The sequence below is a fragment of the Gopherus flavomarginatus genome, chromosome 2 (genome assembly GCF_025201925.1).
Source record: "Gopherus flavomarginatus isolate rGopFla2 chromosome 2, rGopFla2.mat.asm, whole genome shotgun sequence".
Classification (NCBI taxonomy): Eukaryota; Metazoa; Chordata; order Testudines; family Testudinidae; genus Gopherus; species Gopherus flavomarginatus.
This window is the reverse complement of record NC_066618.1, coordinates 54,681,762-54,705,039: the sequence shown is the minus strand read 5'-3', so window position 1 is coordinate 54,705,039 and position 23,278 is coordinate 54,681,762. Positions and strand designations below refer to the sequence as shown.

At 41.2% G+C, this 23,278-nt stretch overlaps 1 protein-coding gene across 1 annotated transcript in view; it reads left to right on the top strand.

Annotated features, from left to right (window-relative positions):
* Positions 1 to 23,278, top strand: part of THSD7A (thrombospondin type 1 domain containing 7A) — a 562,828-nt gene that overhangs the window by 383,123 nt on the left and 156,427 nt on the right. The window contains exon 8 of the mRNA XM_050938787.1: positions 3,480 to 3,692. Coding sequence (XP_050794744.1) covers positions 3,480 to 3,692 — 213 coding nt within the window. The remainder of the gene's footprint in view (positions 1 to 3,479; positions 3,693 to 23,278) is intronic.

The window sequence follows — 23,278 nt, the reverse complement described above, 5'->3', positions numbered from 1 at the left end:
GTCCAATAGTTTTAGCATGAAATTGTTACAAATAGCTGATTGTATGAACTGAGCTGCAGTCTGTTCCATAACTCTTATTTATTGTTTTGTATAGCTACATTGTAATTATAGGGTTTACTCTTGGGACTGATTATTAGGCAATTTGTCCCTTTAGTCTGTTTGTTTTATTTTCAAAATCTTTGCCATACATTTTCAAATGTGGATGTGGATTGCAGTATTTCTGCCCAGTTTGTCCTGGTGTGGATAATGCTGAAGTGGGAAAATCTGATTAAAAAAAACTGATCTTTGATGATTCTGTGGTAGGATGAGGTATAAAGTCAAATCTGAAAAAAAAGAAAAAAAAAAGTTCTACATAAGTCATTTTATGCTTCTCCCAGATAGCTATGGTCTCATGACATAAACTGCCCATTTCTAGACCTGTAATTTGCTACCCCATGCGATTTGTTTTAGTGTCTTGAATTGATCTGTAATAACTGAATAGGTCAGCCATAGACTCGGAGAAGTGTTACACTTCCTTCTATAGTAAACAGCTACACACATGGAGGTATCTCTCATATGTTCATATTTGCCCATCTTGTTTTCCTATATGATCGTTTATTTTGTATATTAGTTCAAGCATAAGCAGCAATGTGCTGTTTGGTTTTTTAATTTCCCATATCAATATTTATAATCTACTTTTGTCTTACTCTTTTTTCCTCTAGTTAATCCCTATGTGACTGCAACTTTCCTTCTGTTAGTGTCAGAAGCAGAGCTGCATTTAAGGGAACTCAAGCATTGCAAATTTAAAATAACCTGGATCTTCCACTTAATCACACCCATTTCTAGTACTATTCAGTGGTCAAATGCAGGACTGTATGCAAATTCACCCATGAATGTGACAGGGATTTCTTCTTTCCTTCCCTCTGACATACATTCACTGGATAGCAGGAATGGATATCTCATTGGAATAAGCAAAGGCACCTTGACAGTGAAATGAGAGGAATCCAGGCATTACATTGTGAACTTGTAAATCCTAGGTTCCCCTTCACCAGTTCTCTTGTACTTATTGCTTTCCATATGTGCTTCTTTAGGAAACACTTAGATGCATAGTATCGGGGGTAGCTGTGTTAGTCTGTATCCACAAAAACAACAAGGAGTCCGGGGGCACCTTAAAGACTAACGGATTTATTTGGGCATAAGGTTTCATGGGTAAAAAACCTCACTTCCATCTGAAGAAGTAGTGAGGTTTTTTTTAACCCATGAAAGCTTATGCCCAAATAAATCTGTTAGTCTTTAAGGTGCCACCGGACTCCTTGTTTTTACTTAGATGCATATGCTGCTTGGATTGAAATATTTGTGCATTATAGTGTTATGAATTCATGAGTAGAAAGCAAACAATGCATTTTTCTCACCCCTTTGTCACTGTGTCACTCCTATTCCCATATTTCCCCTTCTTTTTTCCTCTTCACCCCTCATTCCCTCTCTTATCTATTCATATCTCCCCTGCTTTCTATTTTACAGTTTGCATACCCTTTTTTCTTCTCCTGTGTCTAATCATATATGTGCCTTTGCCAGCCTTTTCCTTTCCCCTTCTCCTCCTATTTCTGCTTCTTGCTTTTCCCTTCCATATTGTCTCATCTTCCCTTCCTGTTTCATCTCTAACCTTCCCCCTTGCTGCTTCATTTTCTTCCTACCCCACTGTTCATTCTTTGCTTTTTCCTCCTCTCTCAGCTCTCTTGTCAGAGATTCTTCCTCCTCAGGCATCTCTTGCTATTTTTACTGGACATCCTGCTAACTCAAAGCCAATTCAGTTCTTCAGAGAGGCCACATCTCCTTATCCGCGTGGTACACTGTCAGAAGTGGGAACAGGCTCCTCAACACATATTTCAGTCATGGGCTTTCAGTAGTTAGAGAATCACCGGTTGTATTGTCAGTTGCCTCCAGTAGCTACACTTGTAGAAAACTCCTCTGAACATTTTTGTCAAACCAGAGGGCCTCTGTTGCAGAATCTCTATGCCTCTTTAGGACACAAATCATGCACAACTCCAGAAGCAATCTTAGAAAATATAAAGATGAACTGAAATACATTGTTTTTAAATTAATTAATTAATCATGATAAATTAAAAAAAAACTCTTTGTTGAACCCAAATTATCTATGTGGAATTAACATTTACAAATAAACATATTTGAAAACAGTCTCCTTCTTGATTTACATGTTGTGGAGAGTGAGGGAGTTATACGTAGTATTTTTTTTTATAAAGATCATATGCCCAGTGTGCTGTTATCCTGCCTGAAGGCAGACACTTAAATCAAAGTAAGCTGTAATAGAGAAACCAACAAGAAAAGAAACAAGAAAGTTAAGGTGCTATGATATAGTATACTAAGACTCCTTAAGAAATTAATGGGAAAACCATTAATTGGGAGAATGGCTGGATGCAGCCAGTCTGGGAGTGGGTCTGAGGGGTCAAAAACCCAGGATAACAGGGAATAGTAGAAGCTTAATGAAGTTGGCCTAAAGAACTGGAGCAGCAGGTTGTCAGCAGACTGAGACTGACACCCAGACTGACTGAGACACATGGAGACAGAGAGACCATGCTATGAGGAGCGCACTCTTGCTCCCAACTGGAGATGGGGGTTAGTTGGCCTGAGGGGAACTTACAAATACTTGCAAGGAAAGATGTAAGGTGTAGGTAAAGGGAAATGTGCATATAGGACTATTGGTTGTTGTAACCTTTTGTTATGCATGGTTGGTACCTTTGTGTGATACAACAAGTGCTTTGATTTGAAGAAACTGTTTTGAGTCACTAAGCAACCACTCCAGTATCAGGGGCTAGCCGTGTTAGTCTGTATCCATAAAAACAACAAGGTGTCCCGTGGCACCTTTAAAGACTAACAGATTTATTTGAGCATAAGCTTTCATGGATAAAAACTACTTCTTCAGTGTTTTTTTACCCACAAAAGCTTATGCTCAAGTAAATCTGTTAGTCTTTAAGGTGCCACCAGACTCCTTGTTGTTTTTGTAATCAACCACTGTTGTGGACTTCTGGAGGCTTGCAGGTGTCAAACTCATTTGAGCCTGCTAAATTAATACAGGCTGGGAAAAAAGTGTGTTTTTGGGCGGGGGAGTTAGCCAAGAGACCCAACCTAAGAAAGCGTGGTTGGACCACATGGTCCAGTCAGAGTGAGGTGCCGGAACCCAGGCCTCATACCTAAGGGATGCACTTCAAAGGGACAAAAAGGGGTCGAAAGCACAGCTAGTCTTGTAACCATGACACATTCCAAGCCTCCGTTTCGGTGAACTGTTTCCTACAGCTGGTGACATCTACTATCTTTGCAACTTAAAGAACGCAGCTTCCTTTATTGCTTTAAATATGTTGTTGATTGTTACAGAAGAAAGACAGAACCCTTCACTCAGCTTTTGGCAAATACAAATGCTTTCATTTTACCTTTTATATTTAATTACTATATTTTTTATCTTTTTGGTTTTACTCTCACTTCAGGTTTTAAATTAAGGAAGCGGTCCATCACAAATGAACCTACAGGAGGCACTGGAGGGACAGGAAATTGCCCTCATTTGCTTGAAGCTATCCCGTGTGAGGAGCCTTCTTGCTATGAATGGCAAATAGTGAGACTAGAAGAGTGCATACCAGACAATGAGAAGCAATGTGGGCCTGGCACTCAAGTTCCAGAGGTGGTCTGCATCAACAGTGATGGTAAGATGTTTGCTCAACAAATGTATGGTTTAAGTCACTCACTCGTTCTGAGGAGACAGATTCAGAGTGAAAATGTAACATTGCTTATTTCTCTCAGGTTAGTCAATCTTTGAGACAAAGCCTCTTGATTAGAATTGATTGCTCTTTACACAGGCCACATATGTTGTGGCTACCAACTGATGTAGCACTGGGTTCTTCTTTCCATAGATTTTTTTCAGATGAAGCTTCTTGAGTGGCCTCCTGAGAAAAGGAAGCTGAAAATAAACAGTAAACAAAAAATGAACAGGAAGACAGGGAGTTATTGCCTGGTGGGTCAAATTCTTCCCATTGTAACTTCATTGAATTCCCTTATGTAATTCCACTGATAAATTTGTCCCACTGAGTCCAAATGCAAATAAATATTAAGGGTGAGCAAAGTAAAGTGCATTGCCACTGGAAATATCTAGGAGCTAGATAATCTCTTTATATTAAAAAACAAAGTATGATGTGTGCTATGAAGTTGGTTTGACAGCCTGTGACATGCATCAGCCTGCCTCATTTCGCTTGCCCTTCTAGCTATAATAAATTACAGCAGGCAAGAAGAATACCACTATTATTCAATTATCTTTTATGAAAGAAAGAAAAAAATACTTTGCATAGCATTAAGTCTTAACAACTCACTTTGAAAGCTATGCACTTAAAAAAATATTTTAATCTACAAAAGGCTCTCATATGAATGTTGGGATAGCGTTTGTTATCTGTTAGTAATGTTGTAGTCTACTCAGAGCTGCATATACATTAAAAATAATTGTACTGGCTACAGTAGAGCAGAGACCTGTAAGTACCATATATAGGATTAACCAAGAGGTCACCTGTTAAGTGTTTAGCAGCAGCATCAAATGTTGTTTTGTAATTATACTGGGCATGGGGAATTAGAGTTGTTTAGTTATACAGATTCTGTATCTAGGTTTGAGCGTTGGCCCTAGATTTTGTTTCATAGTTGAATTTGGGGCTCAACTGGGAAAACTAAGAATTAAAGTGTAACTTTTATTTTAGTGTGCATAGCAAAGAGAACTGCGTGTTTAGTTCCTAACAGTTTTTATGTCCCAGGATGAGATTAATGATGTAGCATGACACAAAAACATGATTTACATCTTATCTTCCTTGCACAGCAACACTCCTTCATCCAAGATACTCCCTTTCTGCCTTTACTTGACAATAATGGTAGAACTGTTTAAGATGTTTTGTATGAAAAAATTTCTGGTGAAATTTTGTCAGAAATTAACATTTTTGCTTAACAATTCTGATGTTGATGTTTTCTATTTTTTTTTAAAAAATCAGTAGAATATGCAAAAAAAAAAAAAAGAGTAGCCTGGTTTTCATTTTATTGGATTTTAGGTTTGTTTGTTTGTTTTTCTTTTCTTTTTTCTTTGTGGGCCGAGGGTAGAGTTTGTTTGCTACTCTGTAACTTTTGATCAGTTTAGTATGTGATTAAACAGTGTAACTTTTCCTGTCCCTTAACTGGATTATTGTAACTATAATATATCTGGGAGCAAGTATCACTTAACCTTAACCTTTTACAGAGAGGGCAGTTCTGCTCTGTTTAACCCTGTTCCAAGGGCCACTGCAGTCAATGGGTTTCTTCCTACTGGCTTGAATGAGCTTTGGATCAGGTCCTTTGTGAGGAACTTAGGACAGAATTTAAGTTGGGAGGGTTGGGGTTATTTGTTTTCAGATATTAACCCTGTTATTTTTCTCTGAACCTTTCTAAATTGTTGCGGATCAGCTTAGTTTGTTGATAAATAGTGTACACCTATAGTTTGCTGATGTGAGTGCATTTTTCTTATTACCGGTGAGGAGTATGACTTCTGTGTTGGTCTTTGTGGTAGAGGCTGGACAGTGGGCACAGACACTGCTTCTGAGTGAGGGGAGTGGTGATTACTCATTGCTGTAGTTGTGTATGTTCCAAAGAAAGAGAGAGGGAAATTGTATATTTTGTGAGGTGAAGAGGAAGCACTGGGAGAAGAAGTTTTTTGAGTGCTTCTTGGCTGTCACAGGATAATGTCTGCCAGGTGTGCGATACAGGTTTGTGAAAGCATGTTATCACTAAATGATAATGTAATTGGCCATGGATCAGGCCGAGCAAATGTGTGTGTGTGTTTTGAGGCCTAATGCAGGCTTTACAATAAGTGCAACAGAATGCATGCTAGTGTTGTCATAAACAGATAGTTAAGGGTTAATGTCTCTTTTACCTGTAAAGGGTTAACAAACAGGGAACCAAACACCTGACCAGGGGACCAATCAGGAGACAAGATACTTTCAAATCTCGGTGGAGGGAAGCCTTTGTTTGTGTTTTTTGGGTTTGGCTTTGTTCTCTCTGGGATCTGAGAGTGACTGGACGTACTACAGACTCTAATTTTCTATTCAAGTAGTAAGTGCAAGTAGAAAGGCGGTTTAGTCTTTGTAATTGGTTTTCTTTATTTGCAAATGTGTATCTGGCTGGTAGAGGTCTAATGTGTATTTGGCTGGAAGTATTTTAAATTATATTTCTGCTGGAGGAGGCTTTTTCTCCAGTTTCTAGAAGCTGACAGACCCTGTAATATTCCATCTTGAATTTACAGTGATTTTCTTTATTCTTTTTTTCTTTTATTAAAAGTTTTGCTTTTAAGACCTGTCTGATTTTTTCCCCTTGTTGAGGCTCAAGGGAATTGAGTCTGTACTTAACAGGGAGGGAGAAGGGTGAGATCCCTTTGTTTTAGATTCACGGAGCTTCACGGAGCTTGAATCTGTATCTCTCTCCAGGAGCCCAGGGAGGGAACACCTGGAGGGGAGGAGAAGGGGAGGGAAATGGTTTATTCCCCTGTGTTGTAAGACTCAAGGAATTTGGGTCTTGGGGTCCCCAGGGAAGGTTTTGGGGGGACCAGAGTGTATCAGGCACTGGAATTCCTGATTGGTGGCTGCTTATCAGATCTAAGCAGGTAATTAAGCTTAGAGGAATTCATGCTAGTACCCCAACTTTTGGACTCTAAGGTTCAGATTGGGGAAAGATACTATGACAAGTGTGCATTTCAACCACATTCAGGTTTGCCAGAGTACAGATGGTATGTGTCCAGCTGAGAATGCTTCTACAGATGAGCAGCGGTGACTGCTTCTTCCTGTAGATGTGCGTGTTTAACAGAAACAGTCAGACATCCAAAGTCAAACATATTCCATGTCAGAATAGGAGAAGGAATTTGTATGAGGGATACTTGACTGTAACAGGTCAATACAGAAATGGTCTAAGATGGCATGATGTCACTAAATAAATGTAAATGTAGTGTTATAACAGCCTCTAGTCATTCAAACTCTTTTTTTTCAATTTTTTTAAACCTATAAATAAGACACAGTACAGAAGAGAGATTCTTAAATCATCTAGTTACTCATTTTACTACATTATTCACCACCTCCACCTCCCAGAAGTTTCCTCCTCCAGAGAGGAAGAAAAGGAGATGGTGCAGGAGCAGATCTCCTTCTCCCTACTGTCCTCATGATCAATAAGACCTGCCTCCTGTATGAGGCTCAGTGACAGTCCTGATGCTGTAGAAGAGAATCCCGGAGAATCCAAAGGAGAAAGGGTAGCCCTGCATCTTGCTATCCATTGGAAGGATGCCTGCTCCCTCGTAACCAGATTCTCCTACTTGGACACTACTCTGTTTTTCTCTGTCATTGCCTTCTCCTTCTCCTTCAGGGCTGCCTTCAGCTGCTCAGTGGCCATCTCCGCCTCCTGAAAGGCCTCCTCACCTTCTCTGAAGTGAGCTCCTCCATGGTGCAGCTTACAGGTGTGGTTGAGAAACCAGGAGGTGGATGCAGTAGCTTCTGCTCCTCTTGTTTATCAGGAGGGTCCTGAGCCACAGCTGGGGAGCTTTAAACTTGGCACTTTTACTGAGGGTGACTCCACAGGAGCCATGTCCCTGCATCACCACCTGCAGAGGTGGCAGGTAACAATATGTGGCTTCCTAGGAACTTTACATACTGTTTACAAGTTAATTCCTCCAGCTCTGCTCCTCCTGCACTTCTGTCATTGCTGCTCCTTCTCCTTTGGCACTGGCAGCTCTCTCTGGTTCTCCTGCTCCATTTACCCTCTTTTCTCTATAGATCCAAGGTGTGCTTACATGTTCAATCCCCTTCTCCACTAGTAATATTTGGTTTTAACAAATGTTTCTATCCTTTTTCCTTCTTCCCCTTTCTGTCTCTCACCCTGTCTAACCAGTCCACCAAGCACGCAAAATGATGAGAACCCTTATTTTCTTAACATTTTATTTCTGAAAATGAAAACTTTCTTCAAAGTCAAAAAGGTTATTTTTCAAAAAAAATTAAAAAAAAAAGGATTAAAATAGTCTACTTAAAATTTGGAAAATATTAGAAATATGACTTGTAGTCCATCTGAAATGGGCCCCAGAAAGCTCATGGATATTTCCAACAGTTCTAATTAACACCCACAGTGGCATCCAAGTTTACACACACATTTTACACAGCATGCAATATTTAGCATCAGAAAAGATGGCAATCAGGAGTCCGAACCTAGAGCAAAGCCTCAGGTTTCCACAGTGAGAATTTTTCTCCTCAAGTCCTGCTGCTGGTAAGAAAGCATAGGGGCAGCCAGGAAATTGCAGCTGTGCCACAAATAGAGTAGGGATCCAAGCCATCGTTTGCACGACATGTCTTTAAGACCAGCCCTGATGGAAAGTTTACCATAAGAACATCCATACTGGGTCAGAGTAATGGTCCATCTAGCCCAGTACTCTGTCTTCTGACAGGGGCCAATGCCAGGTGCTTCAGAGGGAATGAACAGAACAGGTAATCATCAAGTAGTCCAATCCTATTGCCCATTCCCAGCTTCTGGCAAACAGAGGCTAGGGACACTAATAGCTCTTGATGGACCTATCCTGTATGAATTTATCTAGTTATTTTTTGAATCCTGTTAGTGTCTTGGCTTTCACAACATCCTCTGGCAAGGAGTTCCACAGGTTGACTGTGCATTGTGTGAAGAAATACTTTTGTTTGATTTAAACCTGCTGCCTATTAATTTAATTTGGTAACCCCTAGTTCATGTGTTATGAGACGGAGTAAATAAAACTTACTTATTTACTTTCTCCACATCAGTCATGTAGACCTCTATCATATCCCCCCGTAGTCATCTTTTTTCCAAGCTGAAAAGTCCCAGTCTTATTAATCTCTCCTCATACAGAACCTGTTCCATACACCGAACCATTTTGTTCCCAATTTTTGTACCTTTTCCAATTGTACCTTTTCCAATTACAATATATCTTTTTTGAGATGGGGCAACCACATCTGCATGGAATATTCAAGATGTAGGCATACCATGGATTTATATAGAGGCAATATGTTATTTTCTGTCTTATTATCTAGCCCTTTCCTAATGATTCCCAACATTTTGTTAGCTTTTTTGACTGCCGCTGCACATTGAATGAATGTTTTCAGAGAAGTATCCACAATGACTCCAAGAACTCTTTCTTGGGTGGTAACAGCTAATTTAGACCTCATCATTTTATATGTATAGCTGGGATTATGTTTTCCAATATGCATTCCTTTGCATTTGTCAACACTTAACTTCATTTACCATTTTGTTGCTTAGTCACCCAGTTTTGTGAGATCCCTCTGTAACTCTTCACAGTCTGCTTTGGACTTAACTGTCTTGAGCAGTTTTGTATCATCTGCAAATTTTGCCACCTCACTGTTTACCTGTTTTTCCATATCATTTATGAATATGTTGGATAGGACTGGTCACATTACAGACCCCTAGGGGACACCACTATTTACCTCTGTCCATTCTGAAAACTGACCATTTATTCCTACCATATGTTTCCTATGTTTGAACCAGTCACTGATTCATGAGAGAACCTTCCCTCTTATCCCACGACAGCTTGCTTAAAAGCCATTGGTGATGGATCTTGGCAAAGGCTTTCTGAAAACCTAAGTAAACTATATCCATTGGCTCACCCTTGTCCACCTGCTTGTTGACTCCTTCAAAGCATTCTAGTAGATTAGTGAGGCATGATTTTCCTTTACAAAAACCATGTTGACTCTTCCCCTATGCTTCTGATAATTTTATTCTTTACTATAGTTTTAACCAATTTGCCTGGTGTAGAAGTTAGGCTTACTGGCCTATAATTACCAGGATGGCTTCTGAGCCTTTTTTTAAAATTGGCGTCACATTAGCTATCCTCCAGTCATCTGGTACAGAAGCTGATTTCAATGATAGGTTACATGACACAGTTAGTAGTTCTGCAGTTTCACATTTGAGTTCCTTCAGAACTCTGGGGTGAATACCATCTGATCCTGGTGACTTATTACTATTTAATTTATCAATTTGTTCCCAAACCCCCTCTGCAGACATCTTAATCTGGGACAATTCCTCAGATTTGTCACCTAAAAAGAATGGCTCAGATTTGGGAATTGTCCTCACATTCTCAGCCATGAAGACCGATGCAAAAAATTCATTTAGCTTCTCCGCAATGGCCTTATTGTCCTTGAGTGCTCCTTTAGCATCTCAATCGACCTGTGGCCCCACTAGTTGTTTAGCAGGCTTCCTGCTTCTGATGTACTTAAAAGTTTCCTGTTACTTTGAGTCTTTGGTTAGCTGTTCTTCAAATTCTTTTTTGGCCTTCCTAATTATAGTTTTATGCTTCACTTGCCAGAGTTTATGCTCCTTTCTATTTTCCTCACTAGGATTTCACTTTCGTTTTTAAAGGATGCCTTTTATCACTAACTGCTTGTTTTACTTTATTGTTTAGGCACGGTGGCACTCTTTTTTGGTTCTCTTACTATATATTTTTTTAATTTGTGGTGTACATTTAAACTGAGCCTCTATTACGATGTCTTTAAAAAGTTTCCATGAAGCTAGCAGAGATTTCACTTTTGGCACTGTACTTTTTAATTTCTGTTTAACTAACTTCCTCATTTGCGTGTACTTCTCCTTTCGGAAATTAAATGCTACCATGGTGGGCTACTTGGGAGTTTTCCCCAGTTATTGTACTCCAGCGCTGACTTTCTTCTGCTTAGGTAACAGCTGTTTGGAACTATCTCTTTGCCGTGGTTTTCTGATTCCTCTTATATGCTGCATGTTGCTCTCCTGGTAAGGTTAATTTTAATGTCCATGCTGATACCTAATGTACGTACTTGAAGTTTTATGAATATTTCTCCTCAGTATTCAGTAGTAGCCATTCTCATGCTTTACATGTTTAATGATGTTTATCCACCAAGATACACTGCATCACTTTGGACCTGAGAATTAGTTCAATTTTATACATATTTTTTTAAATTGTGTGACTACAGTAAAGCAGCATGATGTAATGACCAAGACTGTCAAGTATCATGCATCTCCTGTGATACTCTCCCAAGTGGATCTGTAATGCAGCCTGCCTGCATCCGCCTGAAATGTTGTGCATTCAGGTGGGTTGCAGAAATTGCTTGCAGCTGCTCGTCCTGGCCACCAGTGGCTGCTGTGGTGCCTTCTATGCAAGCAGCCTCTCTACCTCCCTTTCTGGTAGAAGGGTAGGGGAAGAACAGTGTGGCAAAGCAACAAGTGGATGCTATAACAGAAGGTGAGGGGCCCACTGCTGGACCTAGCCTCTCCCAGATATCCCCCATCCTGCCACCCCAAGCAGCCTGCAGATACCTTCCCCTTTCCCCCACACCTCCACGTCCTCTGAGGCTTCCAGGGTGCCCCACCCATCACCTAACTATGGTGGATGCCTCTAGAACCAGCTCCATGCCCTACACATTTTCTCACACTGCTTGGGGAAGTGTGCATTGACTATATCAATGGAAGTTCATGGTTGTTTGTGAATTAGCTGCCTAACTCTTATGTAACCTAAAAAGCGCACACTGAGCTTTAAAAAATTTTGCAGCTATGAATGACACAATGGAGAAGAAACAACGTTAGGAATAATATTAAATCAATATGAAAGTTTTCAGCCTGGAACCAAAATTAAACAAAACTTTTTGCTTAAAAATTCTTACTCTTCTTTAATGATTTCCATCCAGCTTTCCCCATCTAAAGCTGAATGTGACAAACTCAAATTAAACAGCCAAAGCTTAAATCAACCTCTGCAACAGAGGAATTGGTCAAAGGGGCTTAAGTACTTTAAAATGTAAATGTATTTCTCTTTAGGCTTCTGCATTACACAGTGAAAGGAGCTGATATTTTAGATTTAGGAACATGTGTTGCATGGTAAGATAATGGTTTTATCATAAGCCATACCATAAAACATATCAGTATCTTCTCTTTTTGTTGATTCTTGCATCATTAAATGTGAATGAAATACAATTAGCTGGAATATCATGTTTCAACTTGAGGGCTCTTATTTTACAATTAGAAGCAAATAGCAGTGTTTGTGGGAGTGTTTCATATAATTAGGATGAGTTTATTCCATTTGTTGCAAAGATAGGAGTCATTACAGCCTTTGAGACAATACAAGACAATAGATTATCACTGGGTGTTACTGCTGGAGGCCTGTTATTGTCATTCTCTTTCCACAGTGGATTGCAGTAATCAAAATTTTCATTCAGGCTGAAAAAATCTGACAATCAGTACTCCAGGCTGTCACTGTGTGGATTATAATGAACTTTGATGTACTGTATTATAAAAATGGAATTTCAGCCCTTTTCTGTCACAAGGAACGCTTTCAAAATATTTATCTTGGATTCTCAGACTTTGTATCAGTGCTACTTATAAAAGAGTTGCTTCAGGAAAACTGTTTTCTCATGCAAGAGCAGCAAAATTAGATCAAGACTGATCGAAAATTTTATCTCATATGGGTTATTTTGCTAGATGTCTGTGGTGAGGGGTGAAGAATTTTCTGTGCTGGAGATTAACCTTTATGAACAGCAAAGTTACTTAAATGTTAAACTTGTGTGCAGAGATTAAATAACATTATTGTAGATTATCTTTTTTATCTCTTAAAATAGATATGCATTTAATTTTAACTGGATTTAATGCAGTTGATAAGAGCCAGTGTGACAGTGGTGTAAAGTGAATTCCTCTATATTTATCCACAGATCAGGCACAGCACAGTCAATACAACCTTTTGCATCAAATGTTTCTTTAGCCTGTGAAAGCTTTGTCTACACTAGAAAAATTGCTAAACCTTTTTTGGTACAAGTGCAGATGCACCAGTGCTATTAATGGCATAATTCTAGTATAAATAGGGCACAATCAGTTTTACCATCATGTTGTCATACCCTGTAGGTCTGTACTAGAGTTTCCATCATTGCTGGCCTCACTCCTGAAAAATGGCTACAAAATTCCCTAGCATAGATACATCCAAATAGTAGAAAAAAAGCAGTTTATTTATAGTGTCCATTCAATCCTTGGAGTTTCTACTGAAACTGGCCGCCTGAGTACCAGTTATGGTGATGATCTCTGTGATGTGTTTCTGGCTACTGACTGAAATTGCCTGCTCATTTTACCCAGGCCATTTTCAATAAAAACTTATATAAGCTAGACCTACAAGTGAGCTAGAGGTGAAAAGTTTAGTATCTTATTATATGCATCTGCAGAATTGCCCTATCAAATTCCATTTGCTCAGATATTTATGTATACAACATTAATGTGAAGGAATTTTGATAGTATTTATACTTGAACTCAGGTCAATTTTCTTTCAGTTTCTTAAATGTATTAGGCTTAGACTTGCGTGTTTTGTTTTATTTTGCTTGGTAACTTACTTTGTTCTGTCTGTTATTGCTTGAAACCACTTGAATCCTTCTTTTTGTACTTAATAAAATCACTTTTGTTTATTAATTAACCCAAAGTAAGTGATTAATACCTGGGGGAGCAAACAGCTGTGCTTATCTCTCTAGCAGTGTTATAGAGGGTGGACAATTTATGAGTTTATCCTGTATAAACTTTATACAGAGTAAAATGGATTTATTTGGGGTTGGATCCCATTGAGAGTTGGGTGTCTGGGTGCTGGAGACAGGAGTACTTACTGAGCTGTTTTCAGTTAAGTCTGCAGCTTTGGGGGCTTGGTTCAGACCCTGGGTCTGTATTGCAGCAGGCTTGTGTGTCTGGCTCAACAAGACAGGGTTCTGGAGTCCCAAGCTGGCAAAGAAACTGGGCTCAGAGGTAGTTTCAGCACATCAGGTGACAGTCCCAAGGAGGTCTCTGTGACTGAACTCGTCACAAGCCTAAGCTACATGACAATTCTAAATATTTAAACTTTTTTTCTTACTTTACTCTTTAAATCTACTATTTTAATGTAATGATTTCTCTGATGTATTTAATTTCTATTCATGACATTGTAAGGTACTTTCTTTGATAGTAAGATAAGACACACGCAGTCTTAAATTTTCATTGTATTGTTGTTTTATTTTTACTATTGCTTCATGACTGATTTCTGCCTTTTGTCTGAATCTATTACCATTTACTTTGTACCATTTCCAGTTAGTTTTCTTTTAAAGGGATGTGAAATGCTTCTTTATGGTGTCCATTAATCTTTTTTGTATGCAAATGGTACTGTAATGATTACACTTAAAATATTTTTACTGGTTTGAAACCTTTTTAGCTCCTATACATTTAGGGCTTGATCCAAATCCCATTGAAATCAATGGAAAGACTTCCACTGATTTCAGTGAGCATTGGTTTAGTTCCATAATGGGGAATAATGGTAAAATAGGCAGAAGCTTTGTAAGCATGTTTAGTGTATGAAGACTCTGCTGCTGCTTCTACATTTTGTCATTCAGACAATCATACATATTGGCCCAGCATTATAGGATGAAAAAATAAGTAGTGTGTGGTTTTGTTCATGCTGGTTATTTAAAAAGAAAAGAAGAAGAAAGAAGAAAACATCCATCTTACAGAAATTTGAATTGTCATTTTTATAAAGTTTCCCTGGGTCAGATTCAGAGCTCAGTTACACAGAATTACTGAGTTTTTTCTGTACTAGTATAAGTGAACTCATAACAGAAACTGGCCTCTACAGTCTCCAGTCGAACTGTAGAAAACTTCAGGAACTAATGACAGTTACCTTCAGTTTACAGCAGGGAACTACTTATAGGAGGGGTCTACTTACAGCAGGGGTTGGCAAACTTTCAGAAGTGGTGTGCCGAGTCTTCATTTATTCATTCTAATTTAAGGTTTTGCGTGCCAGTAATACATTTTAACATTTTTGGAAGGTCTCTTTCCATAAGTCTATAGTATATAACTGAACTATTGTATGCATATAAAGTAAATAAGGTTTTTAAAATGTTTAAGAAGCTTCAATTAAAATTAAATTAAAATGCAGAGCCCTCCGCCCCAGACCGGTGACCAGGACACAGGCATTGTGAGTACCACTGAAAATTAGCTCCTGCCATAGGTTGCTACCCTTGACTTACAGGAACTGAGATTATGTGCACATTAGTCATTGTTTCTGGAGATAAGTTTCCTAGATAAAATCATTAAGGAATTGATTAAGAATGTTCTCTTCTGGCTGACAGCTTTTGGCTGACTGCCATGCTGCATTTAAAGTTGCATTAATACAGAACGCTGCTGAAACATTGTTTGGTTGGGTTCTCTAAAGGAAAACACATACGACATGATAGTTGTAACCAAATACTTGATTTATCTACCCATATGGAGTTATTGACTCTCTCTATGGGACATTTGATGTAATTAAGGATTTGTTACTGGAAGCATTGATGAGATAATATAGTATTTTGAAAGCTCTTAAATATGATAACAAATGGCAATAAAAATTTCATAATACTGGATTGTGAAAACATTTGTAGGTAACAAGTTTTGCTATATATATTATCTTTTATTTAAGGATTGTAGTAATTCAATGAACAGTGCTGTTTTAAGCTTTGTGATTATAGAACTGATATAAAACAGATTAAAATTTGTTTATTTTTATGCTGATTAAAGATCTTTTTTAATTCAGTCAACCCAATTCTTCTTGTTTTTCAGCTTAGCATTAGGAGAGTGAACATCCTTGATAAAACCTGGAATAGAACGGATGCCTTTGCATTTGTATGCCATAATATAGTTTCTTTTGGTGGACTGATTTAAAATACTGTGTGCCTCATCACCTCTCAGTTGATCTGGAAGAGTAATACATTGATTTCTGTTTAAAAAAAAATGAAATTAAATTAAAGCTACATCTGTGTGATGCAATAAATCAGTGTTTTGTCCAGGAAGATTCTGGATGGATTGCAGACCTGGTGTGGAGGGGAAGCCTCAGGGAGTGAGGCAGGGAAATGTTGGAGACTGAGCTCCCCCACCGTGCGGCTCCTGTGCCATTGGGCTAGTCATGGCTCCCTATTCTGGAATTTGCAGTCTAGTGCATGGGGTCGCAACACCCTCAGGTTTGGCCTTGCCACCCCTCTATCATGACCTGAGTGGTGCTGTGACCCTGAGTGCCAGGCTGCAACGCCTGGAGCTGGGAGCCTGGCTCAGTCCCATGCGATAGGAGCCATGCTGTGACTCGCTCTCTAAATTTCCCCTGTGCATTGATGCTGGGATTAGGATTAGGGTGGAAGGTGGTAGGATTAGAATTGTGGTGCTAGGTGGAATGTGGTGGTGTCCCCTCAGCAAGCTGAGGAGGAAACAAAAGCAGAAGAGGAAAAGGCTACTGGCCTATAATTCTGGACACCCTTGAATTTGGACCTTAGATGAGTTGCAAATAAAGAGAACATGCAGTTAGTGGGTTACCTTAGAAAAAAGTTTGGGAACCACTGCAATCAACTATGGATCACGATGTAGTGGACCTTTGCTTCTAATTTATCAACTGCTTTTGGAGACAGAGTTGCAGTTAATTGAAAATATGCTTTTTGCCTACATACAGAATTAATGTTGAGAAAGTGTATAATGACGTTTAGAGTATTGTCCCATCTTTGGCTGCAGGGTAACAAGTCGTGGGTGGGGAGTTGGTTACCTGGTTTCAAGCATTAAGTATGTGCTTTTCAAAAAATATAGGGTGGGAGCTCTCAATCACATGGCTTTGCGGAGATAACTGGATGTATTTGCACTGGCCTAGGACTTCTATGCTTTTTGGGGGGTAAAGCAACAATATTCTTGTCTTTTCTATCAAAGCACAAAGAGTTTAACTGTGAGGTTCCCATTATGGACACTCCCAACATCCTGCATATGTTTTTGATGAGATAACCCACATTTGCAGATCATGCTTGTTTTAGGCAGAGCTGATCAGTATTTCCTGATTGACGCAAGGACCATCTTTAGTTCTGTGATTGTGTAACGCCCACCAAAATGGGGACCTGGTCCTGAGTGTGGCTTCTAGGCTCCATCCTAATAAAAAAACAGTAGCAATTGTGGAGAATTCTTTAAAACCTTCATTTTTAAAGATAGTTGATTTGATGCTTTTCAACCTTTCCATTGTCACTTTAAATCATGCCTTTGTGAAAACAAGTGAAAAAGGCATAATAGCATGATTTAAGAATGGATCATAAAGCTGGATTTACAGCCTTATTGCTGAAATTCCTTGCTTTTGGGTGTGCATTTTAAATCTCTTTTACTTCTTCTTTTCTCCAAATGTTAGTGAAATAACTAGAATGGGTACTTAAAGTACAAATTTATACAAAATGTATGCAAGAAAGATAATATTTAAATGTATTCATTTGGGAATTAAATACAAATCAGTTTTGAAACCTTATGAGAATAATTTATGTGTATTCAAAGGAAAATATGTGTACAGACACAAAGAGATTTATGTCGGTGCTATGTAGTTATATATCATTCTATTTCAGCGCCTCTGAAACTGTAGCAACCCAAGGACCCCCATTTTGATTTAAAATTTTGGGGGACCTCTAAGACCTCTCTCAGCCCAGGCCCCACCTCCACACCACCCCTTCCCCCAAGGCCCCACCCTTCCCCTAGCCCACCCACCCACCCACTTACTCATCCCCCCTCCCTCTGTCGCTCACTCTCCCCCACTCACTTTCACCAGGCTGGGGCAGGGGTTTCAGGTGCAGGACAGGGTGAGAAGTGTGTGCTCTGGGAGGGAGTTTGGGTGTGAGCTCTGGGATAGAGCAGGGGGGGTGGATGCGGGAGGGGGTGAGGGGTGTGTGCTCTGGGAGGGAGTTTGAGTGTGGGCTCTGGACTGGGGCAGGGGGTTGGGGTGAGGGAGGGATGAGGAGCGTGGGCTCTGGGAGGGAGTTTGGGTGTGGGAAGGGTGAGGATGTGGGCTCTGGCCGGACGGCGTTTATGTCGGGCAGCTCCCGAAAGCAGCTGGCACATCTGTCTGGCAGTGGCTTCTAGGCAAGGGGTCAGGGGGTCTCCACATGCTGTCCCTACCCGCAGGCACTGCCTCTGCAGCTCCCATTGGCTGCAGTTCCAGGCCAATGGAAGCTGCGGAGTCAGTGCTTGGGGTGGGGACAGTGCACAGGGACTCACTGCCCCAGCCCCGGGGCCGCAGGGATGTGCCAACCGCTTCTGGGATCGGCGTAGGGCAAGGGCAGGCAGGGAACCTGCCTTAACCCCGCTGCACTGCTGGAGTTTTAGTGCCTAAAATCTCCTGTCATGGCTTCAGTAGCCTCCAGGAGATAGAGGGAGGGAGAGGAGTTAAGTTGATCAGCGGAGTCCGTGGACCCCTTGAAGTACATTTGGAGACCTCCAGGGTTCCGCGAACCCTAGCTGGAGAAACGCTGCTCTATTTCATTTGGCATATGCTGTATTTATGTTGTTATGGCAGACTGTATGAAGTTAAATTGTTTTAAGTGTTGTTGAGCTATGAACCTGTGAAAATAATATGCAGATAGATGGAGAATATCAAAGCAGCCTGTTATTTCTTCTGGCTTGATGTAATTGAAATGTTGTTCTCATTTTTCCAGCCTTAAGCTTTTGATTGTCTGACCTTACTTTTGTCCCTTCCTGAAGGAATATGGGATCTTGGGGAGCAATTACCACACAGTTGGGGTGCCAATTAATTTCTTTATTAAAGGGAAAAGGAAGTGGTGGGAATTTAATGATGAAATGCGATGAGATGGGGTGTATAAGGTGTTTACAATAGACAATGATGGGGAGGTTCTTCTTACTGAACAGTGTAGGGAGTTTTAACAGTGGGGTACAGTAAGTGGGATTCAGTGCAATGGGATACAGTACAGTCAATAAGCAACTTAACTTTATATAGGAACAACTCTAGATACAGTGTGGAATGCAAAACGTACCCAAAAGAAAATGCAAAATAAACTGGTAGCTTCTATATAAAAATGGTATACAAAGTATATTAGAAAAATGGAGGCAACTAATGGGGTGTTATAACCACAAGTAAAATGTGAGTCCCGGTGCAATAATACAATATGGGTGATAAGTGAAATTATGCAATGTAGAAAATTACTGACTTAATTTGTGAGGCTATGATAGCAAGAGTGTTCCTAAAAGCTGGGTCAAGAAACAGGAGGAGGGAGCGGAGGGAGTGATTAGTGGTATCTGAGGAGAAGAGAGTGCAGGTGCAAGCAGCGAGAGACTCTGAAGCCCAGAGCAGCAGTCTTCAGGAGCCTGCGGGCTGGAGGTACGGGAAACAAGAGCAGCTGGAGCGCACTTAAGGGGAGTCTGGGAGCAGCGAGAGGGGAGGGCGCTGAATGTGTAAGCAATGGGAAGGCACGTGGAGAATGGGGGAGATGGCTGAGGGAAGAAACAGCCTGCAGCAGCGGAGAGCACTTCAGGGAAGTTGCGAAGCAGCGGGGTGAAGACAAACGGAGCAGTGTGATGGTGATCTTTGGTAGGGGAGGGGCAGCGGAGGAGCGGGGGCACGAACACAGGGGATACAGGGAGAGGCAGCAGAGAGGTGTAAGGAAGGGCTAGAGGGACACCCAAAAAAAAGGAAAGAAGCGGCAAAGGGTTTGGGAAGTTACACAAGGGGGGGGAGCAGCAAGGGGTTACAACAGGGAGACACGGAGAAGTACACAGAGGGGGAGATTGGAGCGGGGGAAAAACAGACACGGGAAAGTTCAGGGAGAGATTGGGACAGCGGGAAGACGAATTCAAACAGTAAAAACCTTATCTATCCTCTAACTTAATCAAACTTATATAAATTACAAGCAGCTTATACAAAGTAATAAAACAGGTACAGAATACAACCAGGCAATGGCTTTTTTAAATCTATCTTAATCAACGACTAGGCAAAACAACAAATATCACAATTCTAAGCAAACTATAACAAGCAACTATACAGAGCAACAAAACAGCAAACTACAAGAAGGCAGGTGAAACTTACAAGCTCTACAATCTTATCAAACTATGACTTATTAAACTAAAAAGCAAAACCTACGGTGCACCTTATGCTATGGGGAAGTTACAGAGGGCAGAGTGGTATGTGCCCAGGATACAGCTCCCAAGGCAGCCCCCAAGGAAGCCAAGGGATGGTGGCTGCAGCAGTGGATACAGCTGAAAGCAGGCAGCAGAGCTTAGCAGCGGCACGAGCTTATTTTTAGCAGCAAAGCACCGCAGAGTTTAAAAGAGGTTTTAAGACACAGACCAAGGTTTAGCTTGAGTCTGTGTGCTGGGGAAACAGAGCCAGCAGCTAAAGTAATAAAATAAAAGTATGGAAAGTTTCACAGAGGGATTCTTACCAGTCCCCAAGGCAGCAGCAAAGGCAGAAGCAGCAACAACATCAGAAGAAGCAAGGAGGGCTCGGTAAGGTCTTGATAATCAGGAGATCTCTCAGGCAGCAATTCGTTCTTCATGGGGGAGGGTTTAAAAACCAGGGCTACGCTCAAAAATAAAACAAGAGCGGAGAAAGGACCCCCCAAAACCCCTGGCTGATCAGACCAGGCAGCAATGCAGGAACCTTTCTGATGTTTGTTTCAAAAATGTCTGTTTTTAAAGGCAAACTTAGGCAGTTTCCCGCCAGTAATCCTGATAGGCTCCCTCTGTCACAGGGGAGGAGGCACAGGAAAAAACTGCAGGTGAGCACAGAGACATGCCTGGGCAGAGTCCTGTGCAATAGGTGACTCAAAAGCACATGAGGCCTATGACTCATGCCCAGGATCTTAAAAACACAATAGGTCTTGCAGCTCTGGACATTGCCTGCCCTACACCAAGCCCAGGTTCAACAAGGTGATAACAGGACTAACCCTTTGAACAGGGCAGTGGTCCCACTTAGCACGCAGCACAAGTGGCCATCCCTTTGAGAAGGGCAATGGCTCTTGGTAAACAACTTAAGGGGCTCTCCCTTTGAGAAGGGCAGTGGCCCTGTTAAACAACTTAACAGCCAGGGAAGGGCGGCCACAGGAGGAGAACAAAAACAAAATGGAGTATGGGGACAGCTGTAAGAAACAAAATGGAATAGGGGGATAGCTGTAACAGACAACTTTCTTTCAGATTATAATTTGTGTTGAGTTCTGATTAGTGTAATGTCTCTCTTTATCTGATTTCATAAGATGACCACTGTAGTGGTAACTTGAAAATCCCTAAAATAATATACATCATTTCATAATGGTAGTATTGTAATCACAACAGACCTGAGCCATGAAGTGCTCTTTGGATATTAAAACCCCAAAAGAGAAACAGGAGACCAGTTCTAAATGATATACTGATTGTAATGACTGGTTTAAAGTAGGAAAGCCTGTAGAAAACTTGCAGGAATTTATAAACTATTTCCAAGGAAGGAAAGGTAAAATTAAAAAAAAAATAGTAAAGGGCAAACATCTAGTCAGTTTTTTTGTGTTTTTACTGTACTGAATAGCTGGGATGTTTGGAATAACATGCACTGTTTATCAATTTCTTCTTCTGCTGCTTCTTCCATGACACACAGTTGAGCTAAATGCCTCAAAGTACAGCTAGGACAAAATCCCCCACCAAAATCTTACAACATACAGTAGATCAGAGGTGAGCAAACTGCAGCCCGTGGGCCACATCCAGCCCGCAGGACCCTCCTGGTCTGTGAGGCTCTCCCTGGCCCCTCCCGTACTGTTCTCCCTCTTCCACAGCCTCGGCTCACTGCGCCACTGCTTGTCCTGGTGCAGCCGCACCACCAGCCACTGGTTCTCCAGGGAGCATGGTAAAGGGACAGGGAGTGGAGGTGTTGGACAAAAGGCAGGGGAGTTCACGGTGGTGGTGGTCAGGGGGTGAACGAGTGGATAGGGTTGGGGCAGTCAGAGGGTGGGGAACCAGGGGATTGAATGGGGGCAAGGGTCCCAGGGGATCAGGAAGGAGAGGGCAGGTTGGATGGGGTGGCAGGGGGCAGCTAGGGGTGGTCAGGGGACAGAGGAGGGTGTGGATGGGGCAGGAGTCCCGGGGGGGGCATTAGGAATGTGAGGAGGGGTTGGATGGGGTGGCAGGGGGCAGTCAGGGGCAGAGGTTCCAGGGGCAGTCAGGGGACAGGGAGAAAGGGTGGTTGGGTTGGGCAGGGGTCCCAGGGGTGCAGTCAGGAAGGAGTGGGGGGTTGGATGGGGTGGCAGGGGGCAGTTAGGAGAGGAGGTCCAGGGATGGTCAGGGGACAGAAAGCTGGGGGGTAGGCATCAGGGAACGGGGGCGTTGGATGGGGCAGGAGTCCCAGGGGGGGTACCAGGGGATGAGAAGCGGGGCCAGGCCACATGTGGCTGTTTGGGGAGGCACATCATCCTCTAACCGGCCCTCCATACAATTTCAGAAACCCGTGCGGCCCTCAGGCCAAAAAGTTTTCCCGCCCCTGCAGTAGAACCTCAGTTACCAACACCTCGGGATTTGAGGTTGTTTGTAACTCTGAACAAAATGCTCTGGTTGTTCTTTCAGAAGTTTACAACTGAATATTGACTTACTATAGCTTTGAAACTTTACTATGCAAGAAAAATGCTGGTTTCAGCCATCTTCATTTACATGAAATGAGCACAGAAACAGTTTTCTTGCCTTGTCAAAAAATTAAATCTTTATTTTTTTTTTTTAGTAATTTACCTTTAATACAGTTGTGAATTTGCATTTCGGGGGGTTCTGTTGCTGCCTGACTGTGTACTTCCATCTCCAAATGAGGTGTGTGGTTGACAAGTCAGTTTGTAACACTGGTGTTCATAATTCTGAGTTTCTACTGAAACAACTTGAGGCATTAAAGGAGAGTTATAAAACAGTAGGCAAACAGCAAAAATACTATATGGTTACTTGAAGTAATCTGCATGTAATTTGGAAGTAATTTGGGTTTCTTAAGTAAACATAACTAAATATGAATACACAATAATGAAAAATGTCTTATTGGCTCACTTCTTGTGTATGTCATGATAATGGGTCTTCAGGAGGGATGTGAATGAGGTGATGACAGCCACCTTAGACACTAAGCTCAAGAGCTTCTCTCTTTCATCAACCAATGTTGGTCCAATGACAGATATTACCTCATCCACCTTGTCTAATTAATCTAGCTAAGCACTTAAGCACATGACTTCAATGGGAATACCTATATGCTCAGAGTTACACATGTGTTTCAATCCTTCACTGGATCAAGGCTTTGCAACCCAGTCCAGGAAGGATTTTTCTATGTATAGGAGTGACGTGGGAAAGGGTTAGATCAGGGATTGGCAACCTTTGGCATGCGGCTCACCAGCCTAAATGTGAATTTAAGAACCTAACTTTAGGCACTTGATTGAAACGTCGTCTGTAGAAATTAGTGGAATACTGCCAGCATTTTGGGAGCTGCTCTCCAATG